Source organism: Aythya ferina (assembly GCF_964211825.1).
Source record: "Aythya ferina genome assembly, chromosome: 26".
Classification (NCBI taxonomy): domain Eukaryota; kingdom Metazoa; phylum Chordata; class Aves; order Anseriformes; family Anatidae; genus Aythya; species Aythya ferina.
This window is the reverse complement of record NC_140324.1, coordinates 5,416,829-5,442,038: the sequence shown is the minus strand read 5'-3', so window position 1 is coordinate 5,442,038 and position 25,210 is coordinate 5,416,829. Positions and strand designations below refer to the sequence as shown.

Here is a 25,210-nt window from a genome sequence, read left to right as displayed (position 1 = left end):
CGTGCATGGGGGGGCACCGGGGGGAGGATTTGCAATGGGGGGGGGCACCCTCTGTGCATGGGGGGGGGGCACTGGGGGGGTGGGGGGAGGTTTTTGCAGTGGGGGGGGCACGGTTCGTGCATTGGGGGGGGCACCGGGGGGGGTTGCAGCGAGGGGGGGCTCTTTGCAATGTGGGGGGGGGCACGGGGAGGGGGGTACACCGGGGGGGGGGGGCGGTTTTTGCAATGGGGGGGGGCACGAGCGGTGCATTTGGGGAGGGGATGCACCGGGGGGGGGGCTTTTTGCACCGGGGGGGGGCACGCTCCGTGCATTGGGGGGGGGGGGGGTGCATCGGGGGGGGGGTTGCACTGGGGGGGGGCGTTTGTGCAGTTTGGGGGGGGGGCACGCTCCGTGCATGGGGGGTGCACCGGGGGCCGTTGTGTTTTGCAGTGGGGGGGGGCTCCGTGCGGGGGGGGGGGCCGGGGGGGCTCCGAGCGCCGCTGCGCCCCCTGCGGGTGGAGCCGGGGGGGGGCACCCGGGGCCCGCTCGGGGCTGGGGCGGGCGGCGGCTGCCACCTGCTGGGGGGGGGGGCGATAGGGACGGGACCCCCCCAGGACCCCCCCCCCGGACCCTGCTCCGTCTGGGCACATTCGGCGTTATTGTTAATTAGCGAAAAGTTTAATTTATTTTTTTCTTTATTTAAATCTTTATTATTTACCTTCTTTTTTATTTTATTGCTTCTAATTTGTTTCTTTTATTTTTTCTATTGTTTTCTTTCATTTTTCTTTCATTTTTCTTTTATTTTTTTCATTTTTCTTTTCTTTTCTTTTCTTTTCTTTTCTTTTTTCCTTCCCTTTCTCCATTTTTTCTCCTTTTTTATCTTTTATTCCTCTTTTTTCTCTTTTCTTTTTTCTCTTTTCTTTTTCTCTTTTCTTTTTCATTTTTTTCATTTCCCTTTTTTCCTTTTCCCTTTTTATTTACTTATTTATTTTTCTTTTCCCTTTTCCGTTTATTTCGTTTTTATTTCCCTCTCCCATCCCCTCCTCACCCCCCCGCCCCCCGCCCTTCACTCCTCCACCCACCAGGGGGCGCCAGAGTCCACACCGGTGACTCTCTCCCCGCCGCACAGCCCGCTGGGATTTGTAGTCCTCCCTCACCCCGCCCCTTCCGCACCGAGGGGGGCCGGGAACTACATTACCCAGGGGGCACCGCGCTGGGGGGGTCCCGGCCGTACCGGGACATGGCCGGGAGAGCCCCGGGACCGCGGGTACGAACCGGGACGGGGCTGGGGGGGGGACCCGGGGTGGGACGGGGCTGGGGGGGGCCGGCACCGACCTGGGGGGCACCGGGGGGGACCGGGGGGGGGGGGCACCGGGCTCTGTGCGCCCCGGTGCTGTGCCCGGTGCCCGGTACCCGGTGCCGCTGCCCCCCCCCACCCCCCCGTGCCCCCCCCCAGGATATTTCGGGGACCCCAACGCGGAGCGGGACCCCCAGCGAGGAGGAGGAGGAGGAGGAGGAGGAGGAGGAGGAGGAGGAAGGCTCCCGGGGGGGCTCCCCCGCTTCCAGCCGTTTCCGCCCCCGGGGGGGCCCGAGGGACCGGCAGGGCCCCGTTCCCCCCCCCCGCCCCCCCCAGAAGGCGGCGGAGCCCCCCAGAGCCGCGAGGAAGAGGAGCAGCGCCAAGGGCCAGCAGCCACCCCAATCCCCTTGGCCCCCCCCGGTGAGTACCCGGTGCCCCCCCCCCCCCAAAAAAAATTTTGGGGACCCCCCCTCATTAACGTGTGCTACCGGCAGCCGGCGCCCCCCCCACGCCCGTGGTCCCACGTCCCAGGAGAGGAAGAGGAGGAGGAAGAGGAGGAAGGCGCCTTGGCAGCGATGCTGCTGGGCTGGTACATGAGCGGCTACCACACCGGCTACTATATGGTAATGGGGGGGGGGCAACGAGGGCTTGGGGGGGGGCCTGGAGGAGCCCCCCCCGGACCCACCCCCGGTTTTTGCCCTCCAGGGGCTCCGGGAGGGCCGGGCAGGGGCTGCCCAGCACCCAGCGAGGCCGTGCTGCCAGAGGAAGAAATCCCCCCGGAGATAGGAGGGTATGGGGGGGGGGGTTGGGGGTCTGGGGGGGGCACTGGGGGGGCTGGTAGGGCTGTGGGGTGTGAAGGGAGGTGGGGGGGGAATCCCCCAGGTTCCAGAGGGGGTGCGGGAACTTGTAGGGGTGTGGGGATATTGAGGGCGGGTGGGGGGGCATGGGGGGGCTGGGGGGAGAGCTGGGGGGCTGGGGGGTGTTATAGGGATGTGGGGGGGCTGGGGGGTGTTATGGGGGCATGGGGGGCTGTGGGGAGAGCTGGGGGGCTGGGGGGTGTTATGGGGACGTGGGGGGGCTGGGGGGTGTTATGGGGGCATGGGGGGCTGTGGGGAGAGCTGGGGGGCTGGGGGGTGTTATGGGGACGTGGGGGGGCTGGGGGGTTGTTATGGGGACTTGGGGGGGCTGTGGGGATAGCTGGGGGGTTGTGGGGGGTTATAGGGACATGGGGGGGTTGTCAGGTGTTATAGGGACTTGGGGGGGCTGTGGGGAGGGCTGGGGGGTGTCATGGGGACGTGGGGGGGCTGGGGGGTGTTATAGGGACATGGGGGGGGAATTGGGGGGCTGGGGGCATTGCCCCTTCCCTGCTGCTCACCTCCGTCTGCTTCTTCCAGCTGGATCCATCCCCCTGCGCCCTGCTGGTGCCAGCGCCCCTTCAGGAGTCCCGGCCCCACAGATTTGGGGGGGGGGGGTGTCCTGACCCCACAAATCCTCGTGGCAAAGAGGAGGGAGAGGAGCAGCCTTCATCCCACCCCGGTGGGTTCCTCAGCACAGCCCTTCCCGGGGGCTGTCCCCACGGCTCCGTCCCCCCTGTCCATCCCCTCCCAAATCTCCTTGGGGACAAAACCGCTGAGGGGGGGGCGCCCTGCGCCTCCCACACGCAGCCCCCAGCCCCGGGGGGGGGTCAGGATGCTCTCGCCGCAGCCGTGTTTGCTCAGGGAATTGGCTGCGGTGCTGACGTCCATCCCACGGCCCCCACGGGTCCCGGGGGACGGCGTCACCGGGGCCGTGTCCCCCCCCCCTCGTTCTCTCTTGATGTCAGCTCCGAGTCCGGGGGGGCTGCGAGGGGACACCCCGAGCTCCCTGTCTGCATCAGCGGGTGTTTGCCCCCCCACCTGGGGGGCTGCAGGAGGGGGGGGTTATAAAGCCGAAGGAGCAATTCGGGGCCGCATCCCGCACCATGGCCAGCGCCTGGCTCTGCCTGCTCTGCCTCGCCGGCTCCGGCCTCATCCTGCGGGGCTCCGGGGAGCGGGGGCTGCGGCCGGCCCCCCGCCAGGAGGAGACGGAGCTGGTAGGGGGCCGGGGGGAGCAGAGGGGGGGGGTCCAAGCACCTCAGGGTGCTCCCGGAGAGCCCCGTTTGGGGGCTGCTTCTGCAGGTGGCCGGGGTTTTGGGGAGCAGGGGGGGCTCTGCTGCCGGTTGCTTTCGTGCTTTGGGGTCTGGGTGCTTTGGGGGGGTCGCTTTTGGGGTCATCTCAACAGCTCTGTTAGGGGAGGGTGTTGGGGAATTAATATTTACGGCGGGATGTGGGGATTTGCAGCTTTTTGATGGTTTTCTCTGGGATTTGGGGGTGATGCCGGGGGGGGTGTTTTGGGGGTGTGACGGTGCCGTGCTGCAGGTCGAGGCGCTGCAGGAGGTGCTGGAGAAGCTGCGGGGCCGGGAGCTGCCAGCGGCGAAGAAGAAGCTGGGCCGGGTGCCCTCGGTACGGCCGGGCAGGTTTGGGGTGGGGGGGGGCAGCACCGGGTGTTTGGGGTTGGATTTTGGGGTGTGTGGGGGGGACCAGACCCTGGTGACAGGCTCGGTCCCGCAGTGCCTGCCCCGGGAGCCCTGCGCCGTGCGGATGGGGGCGCGTTTCGGGACGCGCTGCAGCTGCCCCCCCGGCACCGCCTGCAACCTCCACGTCCTCAAATGCTCCTGAGGGGCCGGGGGGAGCAGCGGGGGCCACGGGGACGGTGCCACCCCCTGGATGCTGCCGGCCCCTGCCTCGTCGGGGCGGGGATGAACTCCTCTCCTCCCCACCAGCTCCCCCCGGCGGGTGCTGCTGGGGGGCCCTGGGGTGCATTAAAGGTCTTGGATCTCGGCTGCTGCCTGATCTGTTCGGGGGGGGTCCTGCGGTGCCCCCCGGGGGTGCTGGGGAAGTTATTTGGGAACGGGGGGAGGCTGCGAGGGGGCTTCGCTGCACGCCCGGCCCCATCCTGCTCAGTGCTCTGTGCTGTGCGCTGCACGGCCTGCACTGCTCAGCAGCTGCTTGGTGCTGCACTGCACGGCCACTGCACTGCACGGGCACTGCACTGCACGGCTGCTGCGTGCCCCCTGCGCAGCGCAGCAGTGCACAGCGCATCCCTGCACGGTGCTGCACTGCATAACCATGGCACTGCATGGCCGCTGCGCTGCACTGCACAGCCACTGTACACCCAAAATACAGCACAGCACTGCTCAGTGCATCTCTGCACTGCATTGCACTGCACTGCTCATCGCTATGCCCCGCAGCTGTGCACTGCACTGCGTCCTGATGCTGCACTGCACCCTGCAGTCCACCACTGCATTGCACCCACACTGCACTGCACCTGCCCTGCACCCCCACGCTGCATTACACTGCATTTCACCCATGCTGCACTGCACCCTCCTGGCCCTGCACCCCCTATTGCACTGCATTGCACCCCGCTTGCACCCCCACACTGCCCTGCACCCCAATGCTGCATTGCATCCGCCGTGCACCCCAACACCGCATTGCACTGCATCGCACCCTCCTGGCCCTGCACCACGCTGCATCCCAACACTGCACCGCAATGCATTGCACCCACCTGGCTGTGCACCCCCGCACTGCATCACCCCCACCCTGCACCGTGCCCTCTTGCTCCTGCACCCCAACACTGCATTGCACCCTCGTGGCTCTGCACTTCTGCACTGCATTGCACTGCACTGTGTTATATTGCACTGCATTGCACCCACCCTGCACCCCCACCCTGCACCACGCCCTCCTGCTCCTGCACCCCCACACTGCGTTGCACCCACCCTGCACCCCCACCCTGCCGTGCACCCCGTGTTGCACTGCATGCACTGCACCCACTGCACCCCACCCCGCCCACCCCTCCCCCGCGCGGTCCCCACCACCCCGACCCCGCCCTGCCATCGCCCCTTTAACACCTCCCCCCTCCCTCTCCCGCGCCCCTCCCTCCCGGCTCCCTTCCGCGCTCCCCTATTGGCCGGCAGTGACGTCAGCGGGCGGGACCAAGCCGCCGCCGGGGGGGGGGGCGGGGGGCGGGCGGGAGGCGGTGGCGGCGGCGGCTGCGGGGGGCGCCCAAGATGGCGGCGGCGGCGGCGGCGGCGGCTCCGGGCCCCGCGTTGGGGCCGCGCCGCTTCTCGCTGCTGGCGATCGTGGGCGGCGGCTGCCACCGGCCCGGGCTGCTGGCGGCCGCCCTGCAGCAGCTGGAGCGAGGTGAGCCCCGGGGGGGGGGACACGGGGGGGGGGGAGCTCCCCCCGTGCCGGTGCCGCGTGGTTGAGCCCCGGGGCAGCGGGGGTGGTCTCGGGGTCCCGAGGGGGGGGGGGGGGGGGTGCGGGGTCGCGGCCCGGGATCTGCCCCCCCCGGGATCGCCGGGATCTGCCTCTGGACCCCCAGGATCTGCCCTGTCTGATGCCCCAGGGACCCCCGATCTGCCCCATCTCCTGCCCTGGATCCCCTCGATCTGCTCGCCCCAGATCCCCGGGATCTGCCCCAAGATCCCTGGGATCTGCCCCCGAGATCCCCGGGATCTGCCCCATCTCCTGCCCCCGGGATCTCCAGGATCAGCCCCGGGATGTGCCCCTGGATCCCCAGGATCTGCCCCTTCTCCTGCCCCAGGATCCCCAGGGATCTGCCTCTGGACCCCCGGGATCTGCCCTCCCAAGTCCCCAGGATCTGCCCCCCAGGATCTGCCCTATCTGATGCCCCAGGGATCTGGCTCCGATCTGCCCCATCTCCTGCCCTGGATCCCCTCGATCTCCTCCCCCCACATCCCCAGGATCTGCCCCATCTCCTGCCCCGGGATCCCCAGGGATCTGCCTCTGGATCCCCAGGATCTGCCCTAGCTGATGCTCCTGGGGCCCAGGATCTGCCCCTCAGGATCTGCCCCGGGATCTGCTCCATCTCCTGCCCTGGATCCCCTCGATCCCCTGCCCCCAGATCCTTAGGATCTGCCCTTCGGATCCCCAGCAGCTGCCCCCCCAAACCCCCTGGGATTTGCCCCCCAGATCCCCGGGATCTGCCCCATCTCCTCCCCCAGGGATCTGCCCCCCCCCGATCCCCAGGGGAACCCCCAAAAACGGCCCCAACGGCCCCTTGTGCAACCCCGCCGGCCTTGCGCCATCACCCAAAGGGGGGGGGGGGAGGCCCCCAGGAACCCCCCCCCCGGCACCGGGTTCCTGGGTGAGGGGTCTGACAGCCCCTGCTATGGGAGCAGGGAGCACCCGGAGCCGTGGCACCGTTAATTAGCTTAATTAGCGCCTTTGAAGAGGCGCCGCCGTAGCCCCAGGGGACGAGGTTTGGGTTGGCGGAGCCACGGCACCGGGGGCCCCAAAATGGGGACCCCAAAACGGGGACCCCAAAACGGGGACCCCAAAACGGGGATCCCCACGCGGTCCCCGTCCCCCGGGACGTGCTCCTGGGGTCTGCACGGCAGCGGCGTCACCCCCCCAAAAAATTAGTGGGGGGGGGGGGGGAGAATTTGGGGAGGGGGCTGCTCTGCTCCGTGGTGCGCCACCGGTGTGGGTGCCCCCGCGCCGCGTCCCCGGGGTGGAGGTGAGGTGGGAAGGGGATGATGGGGGTGGGTTTTTGGGGGGGTGAGGAGCCCCCCGGGGCTGTGTGCTGAGGTGTGTGTCCCCCCCCAACCCCCCCGGGCAGGGATCCGCTCCTGGGACATCGACCTGGGCTCCTGCAACCTGGACGAGCAGCTGAAGCTCTTCGTCTCCCGCCACTCCGCCACCTTCTCCAGCATCGTCAAAGGTAAAAAAATAAAAAAAATTTTGGGGGGGGGCAAACCCAGAGAGGGTGAAACCCCCCCCGCTCCCCCAGGCCCTGGCAGGCTCCGTTTGTGGGGTCCTGCCGAATTTGGGGGGCTCCCCGCGAGCCCCGAGCTGCTTTTTTGAACCTTTTTTTTTGTGCCGAGACCGCGCCAGCCGCCGCCGCCGCTTCGTGCCCCCGGGGCTCCAGCCCCGTGATTCCCACGTGGAGAAGCCTGGGGAGCCGCTTCCTTCGTGGCCACGGCGTCCCCTGACCCCCCCCCCCTCGGTGCTTGGGGCGGGGGGGGGGGCACCGGCGCTGCCTTCAAGGGCTGTGGTTTCTCGAGGGACCCCCGGGGTGGGCGCATCGCGTGCCCCCCGCGCTCCGATCGCCCCCAGCTGGGTTTTTCCCCATTCCTGGGGGGGCTGTGGGTGTCTGGCGGGGGGATGTGAAGCCCCCAGAGCGCAGGGAACACCCGGTGATGGGGCTGGGGGGGCTGTCCCAGCTCGGCCACCCCCCTTTTCCTCCCCTCCCCGCGGCAGGAAGGACGTGGGAAGCGCGATCCTCCCGCTGCCTGCCCCCCATCCGCAGGGGAAACGGGCAGGATCCGTCCCTGTCCCCGTGCTGGGAATTTTTCTGGCCATCCCCTGAAGCTCAATATAACTTTGGGGTGTCCCCTGGGGGGTGTCCCCACCTTGGGGGGGAGTCCTGCTGGGACCCTTTTGGTGCTGGGCCGGGTGGCAGCCCTCGTCCCCGCAGGTCAGCGGACCCTGCACCACCGCGGCGACGTGCTGGAGACCCTGGTGCTGCTCAACCCCTCCGACAAATCCCTGTGCGACGAGGTGAGCCGCTGGGGGGAGGCTTTGGGACGCTCACGGGGTCGAGAGGGGGATATGGGGGGGGGTTTGAGGGCGTCCTGACGTCCCCCTCCCCGTCCCCAGCTGCGGAACCTCATCACGGACGTGTCGCAGCACAAGCTGCTGGTGTTCGCGGGGCCCTGCGTGGAGGAGACGGGCGAGCTGATGCTGCAGACGGGCTGCTTCTCCCTGCGGGACTTCATCCAGATCTTCACCGACAAGGAGGTGGGGGCCGGGGCTGGGTCGTTTGGGGGGTGGGCAGCGCGTTCCCGGTGTCCCAGGGGGGAGTCGGGCACGGGGACGGGGTGAGGGGGGGCTGGGTGAGTGGTGGTGCCGCAGGGACATTCCTCTGTGTGCTGCTGGGGGGGGGGGATTGGATGTATGCTGACCCCCCCAGCACTGATTGGGGGTGTAAATCAGGGATCAGCAGCCTGTGGGCATCGGGATTGCCATGGGAATGGGACAGGGCTGTGGGGTCCCCAAAACAGCCAGGAGTGAACACTGAGAATAGGACAAGGTTATGGGGTCCCCCAAACAGACAGCAGTGAGCACTGGGAATGGAATAGGGGTATGGGGTCCCCAAAACAGCCAGGAGTGAGCTGGCTGGTCCCCAAATCTGGTCCCCAGACCTGGACAGGGCTATGGGATCCCCAAAACAGCCAGTAGTGAGCCCTGGGAGTGGGTCAGGGCTGTGGGGTCCCCAAAACAGCCAGTAGTGAACACTGAGAATAGGACAAGGCTATGGGGTCCCCCAAACAGCCAGTATTGAGCACTGGGAGTGGGACAGGGGTATGGGGTCCCCAAAACAGCCAGGAGTGAGCCCTGGAACTAAGACAAGGCTATGGGGTCCCCAAAAGCCCCAGGGAAGGGGTGCCCCAAGCTTGCAGAGGGAGGGGGCAGCCCTATTTTAAGGGACCCCGGGTAACCCCATGCCGGGCAGCACGAGCAGGGTCCCCCCTGAAGCTCCGTCTGTCCCTGTCCCCTGGCAGGTCGGGGAGATCCTGAGCTCCGCGGACCCCTCGGCCAAGGCCCGGCTGACCATCAGCTGCCCCGATTTCGGGGAGTGGAAGGACTCGGGCTTGGAGCACCACAACCTCCAGGACTTCATCGAGCTGCGCTACAACCCGGGCTGCGTCCTGCCCGAGATGGAGGGGCTGGAGGAGTTCATGGAGTACCTCTCGGAGTCGCTGGAGCCCCAGTCCCCCTTCGACCTCCTGGAGCCCCCCACCATGGTGGGTTTCCTCAAGCTCTCCAAGCCCTGCTGCTATATCTTCCCGGGCGGGAGAGGGGACTCGGCGTTCTTCGCCGTCAACGGTTTCAACGTCTTGGTCAACGGGGGCTCCAACCCCAAATCGTCCTTCTGGAAGCTGGTCCGCCACCTGGACCGCATCGACTCCATCCTGGTGACCCACGCAGGCACCGACAGCCTGCCCGGCGTCAACAGCCTGCTGCAGAGGAAGCTGGCCGAGCTGGAGGAGGACCCGTCCTCGCAGGGCTCGCAGGGCAACGGCGACTGGGCCAAAAACCTCATCTCCCCCGAGCTGGGCGTCGTCTTCCTCAACGCCTCGGAGAAGCTGAAGGCCATCGAGGGCAACTCGCGGGTGCTGAAGAGCTGCGACGAGGCCGCCCTGACGCTGCACTACCTGGAGAAGTTGGGCATCCGCCCCAACCCCCTGGCCCGCGACGGCGGCCCCCGCGTGGAGCCCACCGTCCTCTTCCAAAAGATGGGAGTGGGCCGGCTGGACATGTACGTCCTCAACCCCGTGAAGGGCACCAAGGAGCTGGAGTTCCTCCTGCAGCAGTGGTCGGGCGACGGCTACCCCAAGGAGCAGGAGCTGCCCCTGCAGTGCCTCACCTCCGTCTGCGCCCTGCTCGTCTGGCACCCCGTCAGCCCCTCCGAGAAGATCATCCGCGTCCTCTTCCCCGGCTGCACGCCCCAGGCCCGTATCCTGGAGGGGCTGGAGAAGGTGAAGCACCTGGAGTTCCTCAAGCACCCCGTGGTCACCAAAAACGACCTGAAGGCGCCCCAGCAGCTTCAGCCCGACAAGCAGCTGAAGCAGAGGAGGGCGGAGAGCAAGGAGAGCCTCAAGTCGGCCTCCAAGCTCAGCCTGGTGGACGCCGGGGTGCCCAAGGAGAAAGCCCCGAAGGTGGAGAAGAAGGAGGTGAAGGCGGGGAGCAAGGAGAAGCCGAAAGCTCCCGGGGAGGTGGCGAGAGCGGGGTCGGAGGAGGAGAAGGCCAAGGACCCCCGAGCCAAGCCGGACTCCTCGACGGAGAAGCTGAAAGCCGACGCCAAGCCCAAGCTGAGCAAGGAGAAAGCGGCGCCCAAGAAGGAGCCCGCGGCCAAGAAGGAGGAGAAGAAGCCGCTGAAGAAGGAGGAGGGAGCCGAGGCCAAGAAGGAGGTGAAGGCGGTGAAGAAGGAGGCGAAGGCCGACACGCTGCGGAAGGACGGGAAGGAGAGCAAGGCCGAGCCCAAGGCTGCCGCCAAGCCCCCGGCACGCAAAACGCCGGTGCCGGAGGCCCGCAAACCCCTGGCCAAGGCCGGCAGCCTGAAGAAATCCACGCTCAAGAAGGAGCCGGAGAAGCCCAAGGGCAAAACCGCCAAGGAGCCGGGGGCCAAGAAGGAGCCGGGGGCGTCGGAGGGCTCCAAGTCCTCCTCGCCCGAGGACATGCGGCCGGCGGGCGCCTCGCCGGGGGCCGAGGGGAGGAGGAGGAAGGAGGAGTCGCCGGACGAAGGCATCACCACGGCCGAGAGCGAGCTGGAGCCCTCGCCGCTGGAGAACGGGGGGGCCGGGGGGGGGCCGGATTTGGGCTGCCTGGAGAACGGCGTGGAGGACCCCGAGAGCCCCCAGCGCTCGCGCTACCCCGAGGGCAGCCCCTTTAGGGCCGTCGGCCCCCCCTCGCCTTTGGCCAAGACCCCCAAGAGCGAGCGCAGCGTCAACTTCGACCTGACGCCCACCGGGCTGCTCAACCACGGCCCCGAGGGCGCCGAGGATCCCTGCGGCAGCTCCGAGGAGAAAACCCTGGAGATGATGTCCCCGGCCAGCTCGGGGCCGGCCAGCGCCGGGCACACTCCCTTCCACCAGTCCCCGGTGGAGGAAACCGGGGAGGGTCCGGGCGCCCCCAAGCACCCCAACACCCCCTGGGCGCCGGGCGGGGGCCGAGCCTCGCACGACAGCTCGGGGTCGTCGCAGGAGAAGCAGGCGGGGTGCCTGTCCCTCAGCCCCTTCAAGGACGACGTCCCCGACGTCTCGCCCACCATCACCACCCCCTCGCTGCCGGCCGAGGTGGGGTCCCCGCACTCCACCGAGGTGGACGAGTCGCTCTCGGTTTCCTTCGAGCAGGTCCTGCCCCCCGTCAGCGAATCCCCCCAGGAAGGGGGATTGCCCGGCGGCACTCCGGAGCCCGAACCCGCGGCCACCAAGGGGGGGCTGTCCTTGCCCCTACGGCCCTGCCACCACCAGCAGCACCCGCCGCGGCACGGCCGCCGCTCCGACTCGCCCCACGACGTCGACCTGTGCCTGGTGTCGCCCTGCGAGTTCGAGCACCCCAAATCCAGCCCCCGGGACTTGTCGGACAGCGACCCCTCGCAGGAGCTGGCGCAGCCCCCGACGCGGCGCCGCGGCCGGGCCCCCCCTCCGGCGGGCGAGACGCCCCCCACCTCCGTCAGCGAGTCGCTGCCCACCCTCTCCGACTCCGACGTCCCCCCGGCCACCGAGGACTGCCCCTCCATCCTGGCCGACGGGCTGGAGTCGGACGAGGACTCGGAGCAGCCCCCCCGCGGCCCCCCCAGGCCCCGCGACCCTCTGCCGGCCCCCATGAAGGACCCCTGCCCCATCCCCGCCCAGCCCGGCATCTGCATGGTGGACCCCGAGGCGCTGCCCAAGAAGGAGCCCCCCCCCGGCAAGGCCAAGCGCACCCCGTCCCGCGTGGGCTCGGCGCCCGCCGGCCCCAAAACCGAGACCCCCAAGCCCACCGGCCCCAACCCCAAGGGCAGGGCCCCCCCCGCCAGCAGCTCGGGCCGCGACGCCGGGGACAAAACCAAGCTGCCCCCCGGCGACAAGAAGGGCCCCCCCGGCGGCACCACGGTGCCACGGGGCGCTGGAACCAAACCGCTGGCAGGACCCGGCCGCGCGTCCCCGGCAGGTACGGGGCTGGGAGGGGGGCCAAAATTTTAGGGATGGGGGTGTCCGGGGAACCACCCCTCGACCTATTTTTTTTTTTTTTATCCCCGCAGGCTCGCGTGCTGTGCCCCCCCAGGGCCCCCCGGTCTACGTGGACCTGGCGTACCTGCCCGGCTCGTGGAGCGCCCGCACGGTGGACGAGGAGTTTTTCCGGCGCGTGCGCTCGCTCTGCTACGTGGTGAGCGGCGACGACCACCTGAAGGAGGGCGTCCTGCGGCCCATCCTGGACGCCCTCCTGGCCGGCAAGCACCAGTGGGGCACCGACACCCAGGTGAGCCCCCCCCCGGGTCCTCACGGTGCCCCCAGCCCTGGGGTACCCGGCCCCTCCTGGCTCGTTGGTCCCATTCGCCGTGATGGCGCGGTGCTGGGGGGCTCCGTTGTGGTGCTGGGGGTCCTGCCGTGGTCCTGGGGGGTCCCAGCATGGTCTTGGGGGGGTCCTGGCACAGCGCTGGGGGGTCCTGGTATGGTGCTAGGAGGTCCCATTGTGGTGCTGGGGGTCCTGGGGTGGTGCTGGGGGGCTCCATTGTGGTCCTGGGGGGTCTTGGCACGGTACTGGGGGGGTCCCAGTGTGGTGCTGGGGGTCCTGGTGAGGTGCTGGGGGGTCCTGGAACACTGCCTGGGGGGTGCCATTTTGGTCCTGGGGGGTCCCATAGTGGTCCTGGGGGTCCCGCCGTGGTCCGGGGGGGGTCTTGGCACGGTCCTGGGGGTCCTGCCATGATCCTGGGGGTCTTGGCACGGTCCTAGTGCGGTGTTGGGGGTCCCATCATGGTGCTGGGGCTCCTGGTGAGCTGCTGGGGGGGGTCCCATCGTGGTCCTGGGGGGTCTTGGCATGGTCCTGGGGGGTCCTGCTGTGGTCGTGGCACGGTGCTGGGGGGGTCCTGGTGCAGTGCTGGGGGGTCCCATCGTGGTCCTGGGGGTCTTGGGGTCTTGGCACAGTCCTGGCACGGTGCTGGGGGGTCCCAGCCTGGTACTGGGGGGGTCCCAGCGTGGTGTCGGGGGGGGGTCCCATCGTGGTGCCGTGGGGGGGGGTGTTGTTGTCCCCGCAGGTGACGCTGATCCCCACCTTCGACTCGCTGGTGATGCACGAGTGGTACCAGGAGACCCACGAGCGGCAGCAGGAGCTGGGCATCACCGTGCTGGGCAGCAACAGCACCGTGGCCATGCAGGACGAGACCTTCCCCGCCTGCAAGGTGGAGTTCTGAGCGCACGGGGGGGGGGCCTTCATCACCCCCCCCCCCCATCCCCATCCTCCTCCTCCTCTTCCTCCTTCTCCTCCTCCTCCTCCTCTCCTCTCCCACCCAGCATCCGCTGTGGTTCGGAGGGAAAAGGAGGGGGATTTAGGAAAAGGGGGGGGGTTGAGGAGGGGATTTGTGGCCCCCCCCCACCCTGGCAGGGGTCCCGGGGGCCCCCCCCAGCACCACAACCCCCCCCCCTCCTCCTCTTCCTCCTCCTCCTCTCCTCTCCCACCCAGCATCCGCTGTGGTTCGGAGGGAAAAGGGGGGGGATTTAGGAAAAGGGGGGGGGTTGAGGAGGGGATTTGTGGCCCCCCCCCAGCCTGGCAGGGGTCCCGGGGGGCCCCCCCAGCACGCCCCCCCCCGTGCTGCACCCTCACGCACGCCTCGCTCTGCACCCACCACGGCCCCCAGGGACCAGTTTTTGGGGTGGGGGGGGGGGGTGACACTGCCAGCCGTGGGGGGGGGGGAGTTGATGCTGCCCCCCCCCAGCGGGCACCGAGGTTGAACAGGGTACATTTGTTGGTGTTTGTGTCCCCCCCCCCCCTAAAAAAAAGCCACTACTGCCCCCCCCCCCCCCCCCGGGGAAATATCCCCCCCCCGGGTACCCAGCCCTTGGGGGGGGGGAGCTGAGCCCCTTCCTGGGGGCACCACGGCCCCCCCCACGCACTCACGGCCCCCCCCCAAAAGAAAAATCCAGCGTAGGGCGAAGTGTGTGTGTCCCCCCCCCCCCATCAACACCTCGTGTGTCCCCCCCCCCGGAAGGCTTTGAAGGAACCAAACGTCACGTGCAATTTTTAAGGGGTTTTGGGGTTTTATTTTGGGGTGGGGGGGGGGGAAAAAAAAAAAAAGGGGGGGGGTCCGGGTTTGTCCTCCCCCCCTCCCGAGTCCTGCAAGGGGGGGGGGGGCAGGCACTGCCTGTAACTCCCCCCCCCCCCCGCCCCGGGGCAAACACTACTGGGTTGTAGGAGGCTCCTCGATGGCTCTTTTTGTAACGAGTTTTTAAGGAAAAAAAACAGGAAAAAAAAAATGTGAGAAAGGAAAAAAAAAAATAAAGGAGAGAAAAAAAGAAAAAGAGAAAAAAAAAATAAAAAAAAAAAAAGAAAACCTGAAAAAAAAGAAGGAAAAAATCCCCCCCAGCCCCCCCGGGGTGATTTAATCCCAAGTTGCCCCCCCCCGGGTTTTTTTTTTGCTTGGGATCTGTGTGTGGGGTGGGGGGGGGCATTGGGTGCTTTTTGGGGTGGTTTTGGGGCCGGGGGGGTCCTGCGCCCCCCGGTCCGTTTTTGGTGGATTTGTTGGAAGCATTAAAGAGGCTGCGCCCCCCCCCTGCTGCGCCTCGTCTGGGGGGGGGGATTTGGGGGGGGGGTAAGGGGTTGGGGGGGGGTAGGGGGGGTGGGAGGGGGGCTGCAGGGATTTGGGGGGCTGCGGAATGGGATGGGGGGGCTGTGGGGTTGGGGGGGGTTCGGGTGGGATGGGGGCTGCGGGTTTTTTGGGGGGGGGGGCTATGGGTTGAGATGGGGGCTACAGGGTGGGGGGGGCACGAAATAGGGTGGGGGCTGCGGGTTGGGGGCTGCAGGTTTTGGGGGGGGCTATGGGATGGGATGGGGGCTGTGGGATTGGGGGGTTTTCAGGTGGGGTGGGGGCTGCGGGTTTTTTTGGGGGGGGTTCGGGTGGGATGGGGGCTGCAGGTTTGGGGTGGGGGCTGTGGGGGGGGATTGGGGCTGCAAAATGGGATGGGGGTTGCGGGGTGGGGGGGCTACAGGGTGGGAGGGGGGGGGCTGCAGGTTTTGGGGGGGGCTCTAGGATGGGATGGGGGGGCTGCAGGTTTGGGGTGGGGGCTGTGGGGGGGGGCTGGGGGCTACGAAACGGGATGGGGATTGCGGGGTGGGGGGGGGGGAAGCTGCGGGGGCCGCGGTGCGGGGGTGGCTTCGGGGGGGGTGATGCGGGGGGGGGGGCAGGGCTGGATGCGGCGTTGCCATGGAAACCGCGCCCGGCACCGCCGCCCCCGGCCCGCTGGGGGGGGGGCTCGGGATGGAAGGGGGGGGGGGACGGGGGGGGGGGACGCCCCCGCAGGGATGAATGGAGTGGGGGGGGGGAGGGGGCTCGGTGCTTTGTGGGGGGGGTCCCCAGTGCCTGGGGGGGGGTCTTTGGTGCCTGGGGGTGATGCTGCCCCCCCCAGACCCTCCCCATTCTTCCCCCCCCCCCCCCAAAAAAAAAAATTTGCCCCCCCCCAACCCTGACCCCCCCCCCGTGTCCCCCCCCCCGCAGCTGTGCCCGGTGTCAGCCGGTGCCGGGCGTGAGCTCAGCGGGGGGGGGGAGGCACCGGGTGGCACCGGGGGGGGGGGAAAACCGGGGGGGGGGGTCCCAGGGTTTGGGGTGGGGGGGGACACCCGGGGGGGGGCCCCGGTGGGAGCGGAGCAGGGGGGGGGCTGGGGGCGATGGGAAACGGGGGGGGCGGGTTGGAGAAATTGGGGGGGGTCGGGGAAATGGGGGGGGGCACGGGGAAAATTGGGGGGGCCCGGAGGGGGCGGCGCTGGGGCTCCCGGTCCCGTCCTGGGGGGTCCGCGCCCCCTCCCCGCCGCGCCCCCTCCCCGCGCCGCGTCCCCTTTAAATATGCAAACGCGGCCCCGCCCCCCTCGCGGAGCCGCGGAGGGTTGGGCCAATGAGAAGCGGCGGCCGCCGGCTGCGGTAACCGCTGCCGGGCGCGGCAGCCAATGGGAAGGCGGCGCGGCGGGAGGGGGGCGTGGCCTCAGCTCCCCCCCCCTCACTCCCCCCCGCCCCCCCCCTCCCCTTTCGGCGCGGTCCCGGCCCCGGCGCGGAGCGGCCCCGGAGCGGGGCGGGGCGCGGCGGCGGCCCCCCGCAGGTGAGTTCCAACCCCATCCCCCCCCCAAATTATCGCGACCCCCCCTCACTATCGCGACCCCCCCCTCGTTATCGCGACCCCCCCTTATTATCGCGACCCCCCCCTCGTTATCACCACCCCCCCGTTCCCGCCGCCCCCTCCCCATTTATCGCTGCCCCCCCCTTTTATCGCAGCCCCCCCCCCCCAAAAATCCCCCCCCCTATTTACGCCCCCCCCCCAATTTTCGGCTCCCCCCCCATTTACGCCCCCCCCCCAATTTTCGCAGCCCCCCCCCCCCCCCGCAGGTGCCGCCTTTTATTCTCATTCCTTTAATTATAATTAATTAATTTTTTCCCTGGGGGGGGGGGGGGGGGGCGCATCCCTTTGTGCCCCCCCCGTGCCCCCCCCCCCGCCCCCCCCCATCGCCCCCCCCCCCACCCATTCTCCCCCCCCTCCCCATCACTGGACCCCCCCCACCCCCTAAGGTCCCTGCTGCGCCCCCCCCCCCCCAAAAAAAAAATTAAAAAAATCCCCCCCCCCTTTGACCCCCCCCCCCTCGTGGCACAGGTCCCAGGGGGGGGCCCCAGCGCCGTGCCCCCCCCGCGCCCCCCCCGCCCGGTTTCCTGTTTGCGCTCCGAGCCTGGGGCAGCTTCAAGTGGGGGGGGGACCGAGGTGCTGCCCCCCCCCCACACACCCCGAGACCCCCCCACGGGGTCCTTCCCACCTGGGGGGGTGGGCACCTTTTTTTTTGGGGGGGGGGATTTGTATTTTTTTGGGGGGGGGCTGCGTTTTGGGGGGGTCTGCGCGTTTTTTTGGGGGGGTTTTGCGTTTTTTTGGGGGGGTGGCTGCATTTTTTTGGGGGTGGCTGTGGGTTTTTTTGGGGGGGGTACTTGGGGGGGTTATATTTTTTAGGGGGGGTCATTTTTTCACGGGGGGGGGCTATATTTTTTTTTTCCGGGGGGGGGTCAGGCCGCGCGGCAGCCTCCTCTCATTTATTATTGAGCTGCGGATCCGGTGTCGGGCCCAGCGGTGCCCCCCCCCCCCCCGCTGCCCCCCCCCCAGGGGTTCCCATGGCCACAGCACCCATGGGAACAAATTATTGGTGGTGGGGGGGCACCCTTGGGACCCCCCCCCCCCAAATTATCACCTCCATGTCCCCAGGGTGCTGGGTGCCGCGCCGCTGCCCCCCCCTCGCCTCCAAGATGTCCTACTTCGCCGAGCACTTCTGGGTAAGCCCTGACCCCCCCCCCCGATTATTTCTGCCCCCCCCCGCTTATTTCTGCCCCCCACCACCCATGGGTGCCCCCCCCGCACCCATGGGTGCCCCCCACCCATGGGGATCCCCGGCCCCAGAGGAGGAAGCGGCCGGCGCCGCGCTGCTTCCTGGTCCCCCCCCCGCCCCCCCCTGCCACCACCGTGCCTCAATTTCCCCACGGGGGGGGGGTCACCCACCGTGCTGGGGGGGGGCACTTCCCACACACCCCCCCCCCAGTGCTAATTTGGGGGGGGGCACCCCAAATCCCACCCAGCGCTCGCCCACCCGCGGCACACCCCCTACTCATACTGGGGGTGCTTTTTTTTTTTTTGCTTTTTTTTTTTTTGGGGGGGGGTGCATATTTATTTTTTTTGGGGGGGGGGGTTTATTATTATTTTTTTTGCCCCCCCCCAGGGCGAAAAGAACCACGGCTTCGACGTGCTCTACCACAACATGAAGCACGCGCAGATCGCCACCAAGGAGCTGGCCGACTTCGTGCGCGAGAGGTGCCGGGGCTGGGGGGGGGGGGGGGGGACACACCCAGAACCCCAACAAACTGCTTGGGGGGGGTCCCAAGGTGCCCCCCCCTCCAAAAAAAAAATTAATAACCCCCCCAACAGGGCTGCCATCGAGGAGAACTACGCCAAGGCCATGGTGAAGCTGTCGAAGATGGCCACCAACGGCACGCAGCTGGGGTGAGCGCGGGCACCGCGCGGAGAGGGGAGGGGGAGGGCTTTTTTTTTTGGGGTGGGGGGGCCCTGTTGAGCCTTTTTTTTTTTTGGCCCCCCCCCCCAGGACCTTCGCGCCGCTCTGGGAGGTGTTCCGCATCTCCTCGGACAAGCTGGCCCTGTGCCACCTGGAGCTGATGAAGAAGCTCCACGACCTCATCAAGGAGATCGCGCGCTACGGCGAGGAGCAGGGCCGGGTGCACAAGAAGGTGCCAAACCTCCCCCCCCCCAAAAAAAAAAACACCCCCCCCCAATAAAACACCCCCCCGGGGTTATTTTATTTCATTTCTTGCCCCCAAAAAGTCGAAGGAGGAGGCGGCGGGCACGCTGGAGGCCGTGCAGCTCCTGCACGGGGTGGCCCAGCTGCTGCCCAAATCCAAGGAGAGCTACCACAGCAAGTGCCAGGAGTACGAGCGGCTGCGCAAGGAGGGCACCAGCCAGAAGGAGCTGGACAAGGTGACGCCCCCCCCCACCCCCCAAAAAAAATTAAAAAATTAAAAAATTCGTCTCCTGTGCCCCCCCTCCACCTGCTGACGCCCCCCCCGCCTCGCCCCGCAGGCGGAGCTGAAGTCGAGGAAGGCGGGCGAGGCGCTGCGGCGCGCCGTGGACAAGTACAACGCCGCCCGCGCCGACTTCGAGCAGAGGATGCTGGATTCGGCCATGGTGCGACCCCCTCCCCCACCCCACCCCCCCCGGGGGGGGTCCTGTCCTCGGGGGGGACGTGTCCCTGGGGATGTGACACCCACCCCGGGGTCACCCAGCCTCGGGGACGCGCCGCTCCCCAGCCGTGCGCCCAAGCGGCCGGGCGCGCATCCATCGGGGTGGTGGCGCTTGGGGAGGTGGCACCCCGGTTGAGGGTCCCTTTTTGGGGACACGCCAGCCCTTTGGGGACTTCCTAACCCCCCCCCAGGGACACGCCAGGTGTCCTTGGGGACATCTTTGGGACATCGTCACCCTCTTCTCCTCCCCGCAGCGCTTCCAGGAGGTGGAGGAAGCCCACCTGCGCCACATGAAGGGCCTCATCGGCTCCTACTCGCACTCGGTGGAGGACACCCACGTCCAGATCGGGCAGGTGAGGCCACCGGCCCCGTGTGGTGTCCCTCCCCCCCCCCCCCCGCCCTCTTTTGTCACCCGATGTCCCCCTCCTGCCCCGTGCCACCGCCGCTCCTCCCCAGGTGCACGAGGAGTTCAAGCAGAACGTGGAGAACATCGGCACCGAGATGCTGCTGCGGAGGTTCGCCGAGAGCAAGGGCACGGGGAGAGAGCGACCAGGTGAGCTCGTGGCAGCGGCCTGGGGGGGTCCCCACCTCCTACGGGGGTGCTGAGCCCCCCCCTGGTGCTGTTCTGACCCCCCCTTTTTGCTCGCAGGGGTGCTGGATTTCGACGAGTACCGGCTGGCTCCAGCGCAGGAAGGCAAGTACGTCTGCCCCCTGCTCAGCCCCACGCCGGGGGGGTGGTTGGGGGGGTGGGATGGGTGAGGGGAGGGGTCCTCGGGGGGGGGCTGCTCACTGCTCTGTGCCCCCCAGGGCCCAAAAGGAGCCGCAGCAAAGCCTTCCGCATCCCTGGGCTGAGCCGCAAGGAGAGGGAGCGTGATGCTGGGTGAGACAGCCCCGTCCCATCCTGTCCCATCCTCTCCTCTTCATCCCATCCCATCCCATCCTATATCATCCCATCCTGTCCCATCCCATATCCCATCTCGTCCCATCCCCTCCGTCCCAATCCCCTGTATCCCATCCCATCCCGTCCTCTCCTCTCCGTCCCATCTCATCCACTCCCCTGCATCCCATCCCATCTCACCCCTTCCATCCCATCCCCTGTATCCCATATCATCCCCTCCATCCCATCCCATATAATCCCGTCCTGTCCCATCCCATCCAATCCTATCCTGTATCATCCCATCCTGTCCCCCATATCCCATATCATCCCATCCCGTCCCCTCCCATCCCATCCTCTCCATCCTGTCCCATTCCACCCCCTGTATCCCATATAATCCCATCCCATCCCATATAATCCCATCCCACCCCCCCCATCCCCCTTTGGGGTCTAACTCTGCCACCATCTCCCCAGGGAGTCCCCAGACGCCGACGCGGTGAGTGGCCCGAGGAGCAGCACCCGCTCCTTCCCCCACCCGTGCCGTACTGGGAGGACTGGGAGCACTGGGAAGCGACCCCCCCTGAACCCCCCCATACCCCACAGGCCTGCCCGGAGGTGGACGAGGACGGATTCAGCGTGCGCCCCGACCTGCCCCACGATATCCTTGTGCCGTGTGCGCTGCGGGGTTTTGGTGGGGGGGGGGTGGGATTTGGGATTTTTGGGGTGCCCGAGCTGGGGGTGTTGCCTTGACTGCGGGGGGGGGCTCAGGCGAGGCGGAGAACCACGGCTGCTCCTCCAGCGACTCGGACTACGACGAGGACGAACCCCGCAAGTTTTACGTCCACATCAAACCCGTGCAGCCCCGGGGGGCCGGGGGCAGCGCCGAGGGGGCCACCGTGGAGCAGCTCAAGGCCACCGTGGGCAACCTCATCCTGCCCCCCGGCGTCGGGGTGAGGCTCGTGGGGTGGGGGGGGGGACCACACGGTGGAGGGGAAGGGGGGCTATAGCAGGATTAACCCCCCCACCCCGTGTCTTGCAGGGCACCGTCAGGCGGCAGTCATCCCGTAAGTGCCCCCCCCCCGGGGGTTGTGGGGTCCGGGTGGGCTCCGTGTCCCCCGTCCCCGTGTCCCCTAACGCTGCCCGTCCCCGTCCCCAGGGCACGTGGCGGCCCCGAGCTCTGCTGCTGACCCCGAGGGGACGCTGGTGGCAGGTGAGGCCGTGCCGGGGGGGCTGGGGGGGGGCGCACGGAGAGGGGGGGGTCAGCTCCGGGTCCCCAAATGCGCCCCCTCTCCATGCAGGTGACAGCACAGGGAGGGGGCGCCCGGCGGCGCAGATAACCAGGTATGGGGTTGGGGGGGCACTGGGGGGGAGGCTGGGGGTCCTTGAGCCCCCCCCTCCAGGTCCTGAGCCCCAGCCCCTTGTGCCCCCCCAGCAAAGCCCTGCCGGATTCGGTGCCCCCCGCCGCGCTCTTTGGGCCCCCCCTGGAGTCAGCCTTCGAGGCGGAGGATTTCCCGGGTGAGGTTTTGGGGTACGGGGGGACCCCAAAAGCGTGGGATCTGTGTGTGTTGTGTGTGTCCCCCCCAAAAAAAACGCCCTGACACGGGGGTCTTCCCGCAGCCCCCCGCGCCTACGTCCTGACTTCCTCCTCGTCGCCCTTCTCCTCTTCCTCCCCGGAGAACGTGGAGGACTCGGGCTTGGACTCCCCCTCGCACCCCGCTCCCGTCCCCTCCCCGGACTCGAGGCCGTGGACTCCCCAAAGCCCCCAGCCCAAGCGGGGGGCTCAGCCGGACCCCCCCGCCCCGCCGCGACCCCGCAGCCCCGGGGGGCGCCTGCCCGAGCTCCCCGGTTTCGCCGTCTTCAGCGGCCCCGGGGCCGAGGGGCTCTGGGGGGAGGACGGTGGGGGGGGGGTCACGGCCCCCCGGGGACGACCCCGCGGCACGGCCCCCCCCCAGCCCCCTTCTCCCGACCCTTTTGGGGAGCCCCCGCCCTGGCTGCGACCCCGCAGCCCCCCCGGGGATCGGCCCCCCCAGCCCCGACCTTCCTCCAACTCGGCCTCCTCCTCCTCCTCCTCCCCGGCCCCCCCCAGCGGGGGGGAGTCCTCCAGCCCCTCCCCGTGGAGCTGCCAGGGCTCGGGGACGGGGGGGCCCGAGGGGGACACGCCGGGGGCCCCCCCGCTGCAGCCTGAGCCAGGTGAGTGAGGGGCTCCAAGGGAGCTTCACCCTTAGCTGTGCCCCCCCCCAAAAAAATTATCCTGATCATTGCCCCCCCAAATCGCCCTTAACTCCATCCCCAAATCATCCTTAGCTCCGTCCCCAAATCACCCTTAATTCCGTCCCCAAATTATCCTGATCTCTGCCCCCCCCCAAAAAAAAAATCCTGATCTCTGCCCCCCACCCCAATCACCCTTAGCTCTGCCCCCCCCCAACTCGTGCAGAGGCAACCCCATGGCTGCCTCCGCCCCTCTCTGCCCCCCCCTCACCCCCTTTGTGCCCCCCCAGACCCCCGCCCCGCCGCCGCCGCCCCCCGCGAGGTGCCGCTGGTGGCCCCCCCCCGGCGTTCCCGAACGAAGCGGCCGGCGGCCGGCCCGGCTGCGGGCAGCAACACCGACCTGGTGCGTGGGGAACAGGGGTGGGGGGGAAAACAGGGTTCAGGGGGGGGTCAGAACCCCCCTGACCCCCCCCTGGACCCCCCCTGACCCCCCCTGTGCCCGCAGTCGCGCTCGCTCAGCCCCTCGCCCTCGTGGAGCTGCGGCCCCTCGCACTCGGCGCCCGCCAGCCTGGGCGAGCGCGGCTTCTTCGCCGTCTGCCAGCCGGCGCTCGGTGGGTCCGGGGGGGGCCCTATTGAAAAGGGGAGGGTGAAGGGGACCCCCCGCTAGGTGCTGATGGGGTCTGCCCCCCCCTCAACCCCAGGGATATCGCGGGGTCCCAGCCCCGTGGTGCTGGGCTCGCAGGACGCGCTCCCCGTGGCCACCGCCTTCACCGAGTACGTGCACGCCTACTTCAAGGGGCGCGATGCCGACAGGTACGGGGGCACCATTATGGGACCCCCCCCTCCAATCTCACCCCCCTCTCCTCCCTATTTTGTCCCCGGGGTCAGCGTGCCCCCCACCCCGTGCCGCTGGGGCCAACCTCTGCTCCCCTCCTGCCCCCCCCCCCGCCCCCGGCAGCTGCCTGGTGAAGGTGACGGGCGAGCTCACCATGTCCTTCCCCGCCGGCATCGTCCGCGTCTTCAGCGGGGGCATGGCCCCCCCCGTGCTCAGCTTCCGCCTGCTCAACACCAGCGCCATCGAGCAGTTCCTGCCCAACGCCGAGCTGCTCTACAGGTGCGGGGACGCGGGGACGCGGTGGCACCGTGGCACGGGATGGGGATGGACCGGGGATGGAGAGCGGGCGCACGGGGTGCGGTGCTGGGGAGGTGGTGCTGGGGTCCTCGGGGTGCTGGGGGTGCAGCAGGCAGCCCGGAGGGGGGTGAATGCGGTGATCCGGAGCTGGTTTTGGGGTACAGGGGGGGTGCCTGGTTCATTAGGAGGTCCTGGGTGCCCCCAGTAGCTGCGGGGCGCAGCAGCGGGGCGCTGGTGTTTGGGCACGTGGGGTGCCGCGCTCCGGGGGCGCTGGGTTTTTGGGGTGGCCACATCCTCGGGGGCGGGGGAGGCGGTGGCATCCCCATGCTTCTGGCCGCCGTCACCCCGTCCCCGCAGCGACCCCTCGCAGAGCGACCCCAGCACCAAGGACTTCTGGCTGAACATGGCCGCGCTCACGGGGCACCTGCAGAAGCAGGCGGAGCAGAGCCCGGCCGCGTCCTACTACAACGTGGCCCTGCTCAAGTACCAGGTCAGCCCAACGCCGGGCAAACCGGGCCATCCAGCACCCCGACGGCTGGGTCCCGCCACCCTTCCTGACCCCCCTCCTTGACCCTCGTTTTGCCTCACCCCCCCCCCTCCCCCCCAGTTCTCACGGCTGGGTCCCAGCTCGGCGCCGCTGCGGCTGTGCGTGCGCTGGGACTGCTCGCCGGGCGCCACGCGGGTCAGCGTGGATTACGGCTACAACGCCGGCGCCCTCGCCCTGCCCGTGCCCCTCGCCAACGTCCACGTCCTGCTGCCCCTGGACGAGCCCGTCACCAACGTGAGGCTGCAGCCGGCTGCCAGCTGGTAAGGGGTGTGGGGGGCACACAGGGACCCCCCCTCCCCGCTAACCACAGGGTGGGGAGGACGGGGGGACGCCGGGCTTGGGAAATGGGTTGGGGTGGTCGGGGACTCGGGGCCGTGTCCCGGCAGGAACCTGGAGGAGAAGAGGCTGCTCTGGAAGCTGCTGGACGTCCCCGGTGCGCCGGGGCAGGGAGGTGAGGCTGCGCCCCCCCTGCTTACAGCGTCTGGATCCAGCCCCTTGCTGGGCTGCCCCGGACTCGTCCCCCTCTTTGTGGGCACGGGGCCGGGTCCCCCACCTCCTGCGCTGTCCCCCCCCCAGGCAGCGGCCGGCTCTCGGCCAGCTGGGAGCCCCTGTGCGGGCCCAGTAAGCCCAGTCCCGTGGCGGCCCAGTTCAGCAGCGAGGGCAGCACGCTGTCGGGCGTCGAGGTGGAGCTGGCGAGCGCCGGCTACCGCATGTCGCTGGTCAAGAAGAGGTTTGCTACGGGTACGGCCGCCCGGGCCCCATAAGCACGGGTTCCTTGCCTTGTCCTGCATGTAGGGGGGTCCCTTCCCCGCCCCATAGGGTGCACGGGGTCCCTTCCCTGTCCCCTACAGCCCCGAGGTGTATGGGGTCACTTCCCCATCCCCTATTGTCCTAGGGTGCACGGGGTCCCTTCCCTGTCCCCTACAGGGTCCCTTCCTTGTCCCCTACAGCCCCAGGGTGCACGGGATCCTTTCCCCATCCCCTATAGTCCTGGGGCGCATGGGGTCCCTTCCCCGTCCCCTACACCCCCGGGGTGCACAGGGTCCCTTCCCCAGGGTGCCCAAAGTCCCCTCCCTGCCCCCCCCCGAGCTCCGTCCCCCCCCTTCTCAGTCAGGTGCCCCCTGGTGGGTTCATGCCCCCCCCCCCCATCCTTGCAGCCTCCCCCCTCACTGCCTTTCCCCGCAGGGATCTACCTGGCGGGGTCCTGAGCTGCCTCCCACTGGATCCTCCGAGCCCCCCCCCCCCCAGGGGCTCCCCCCTTGGTTGTGTGAACTCAAAACACTGGATGGAGGCTGGCGGGGAGGGGGTGTCCCCCTCTTCTTCCTCCTCTTCCTCCTCTTCATCTTCCTCCCCCCCCCCCATGGCTGTACCCGCGTCGTCTCCTGCTGCCCGGCGGACGGACCCCGCCGCCCCCCCCCCCGTGCTGTGAAGGGAGCAGGAGCTGCTCTTTTATTAAACACTTTATTTTCTAATCCCTGGCTCTTACCTGTGCCACGCCGCGGTGACACCCATCCCCGGACCCCCCCGGGCTGCTCCTCGGGGACGGGGCTGGGGTCCTGAGCCCCTCTTCTTGGGGGCTCCAGAGCTGGGGGGGGGGGGAAA

At 68.7% G+C, this 25,210-nt stretch overlaps 2 protein-coding genes across 5 annotated transcripts; both read left to right on the top strand.

Annotated features, from left to right (window-relative positions):
* Positions 1 to 1,118: 1,118 nt before the first annotated feature.
* MAP1S (microtubule associated protein 1S) lies at positions 1,119 to 13,379 on the top strand. 3 transcript variants are annotated; one of them, XM_084498952.1, is made up of 12 exons: positions 1,119 to 1,246; positions 1,436 to 1,696; positions 1,771 to 1,899; positions 2,004 to 2,066; positions 2,671 to 2,812; positions 3,673 to 3,756; positions 6,935 to 7,036; positions 7,793 to 7,875; positions 7,975 to 8,115; positions 8,880 to 12,033; positions 12,125 to 12,342; positions 13,118 to 13,379. In XM_084498952.1, the coding sequence occupies exons 1-12, from the start codon at positions 1,220 to 1,222 to the stop codon at positions 13,271 to 13,273; spliced, it is 4,560 nt and encodes a 1,519-aa protein (XP_084355078.1). In that variant the 5' UTR covers positions 1,119 to 1,219; the 3' UTR covers positions 13,274 to 13,379. The 3 variants fall into 3 exon arrangements, with proteins under 3 accessions (XP_084355078.1, XP_084355079.1, XP_084355080.1); XM_084498953.1 differs by lacking the exon at positions 2,004 to 2,066 and having other exon boundaries at positions 1,120 to 1,246; positions 1,771 to 1,865; positions 2,671 to 2,806; positions 3,672 to 3,756; XM_084498954.1 differs by lacking the exons at positions 1,119 to 1,246; positions 1,436 to 1,696; positions 1,771 to 1,899; ... (1 more) ...; positions 2,671 to 2,812; positions 3,673 to 3,756 and adding an exon at positions 5,355 to 5,493 and having other exon boundaries at positions 13,118 to 13,377.
* A 2,749-nt stretch (positions 13,380 to 16,128) lies between these two features.
* Positions 16,129 to 25,080, top strand: FCHO1 (FCH and mu domain containing endocytic adaptor 1). 2 transcript variants are annotated; one of them, XM_084498962.1, is made up of 28 exons: positions 16,129 to 16,166; positions 17,307 to 17,374; positions 17,815 to 17,906; positions 18,021 to 18,095; positions 18,196 to 18,337; positions 18,432 to 18,584; positions 18,687 to 18,791; positions 19,102 to 19,200; positions 19,304 to 19,400; positions 19,497 to 19,541; positions 19,655 to 19,727; positions 20,196 to 20,217; positions 20,325 to 20,379; positions 20,490 to 20,671; positions 20,761 to 20,785; positions 20,878 to 20,931; positions 21,020 to 21,062; positions 21,154 to 21,236; positions 21,339 to 21,911; positions 22,220 to 22,332; positions 22,435 to 22,540; positions 22,631 to 22,742; positions 22,888 to 23,043; positions 23,419 to 23,551; positions 23,669 to 23,868; positions 23,995 to 24,059; positions 24,185 to 24,349; positions 24,794 to 25,080. In XM_084498962.1, the coding sequence occupies exons 2-28, from the start codon at positions 17,348 to 17,350 to the stop codon at positions 24,814 to 24,816; spliced, it is 3,018 nt and encodes a 1,005-aa protein (XP_084355088.1). In that variant the 5' UTR covers positions 16,129 to 16,166; positions 17,307 to 17,347; the 3' UTR covers positions 24,817 to 25,080. The 2 variants fall into 2 exon arrangements, with proteins under 2 accessions (XP_084355088.1, XP_084355087.1); XM_084498961.1 differs by lacking the exon at positions 16,129 to 16,166 and adding an exon at positions 16,783 to 16,817.
* The last annotated feature ends 130 nt before the right edge of the window (positions 25,081 to 25,210 follow it).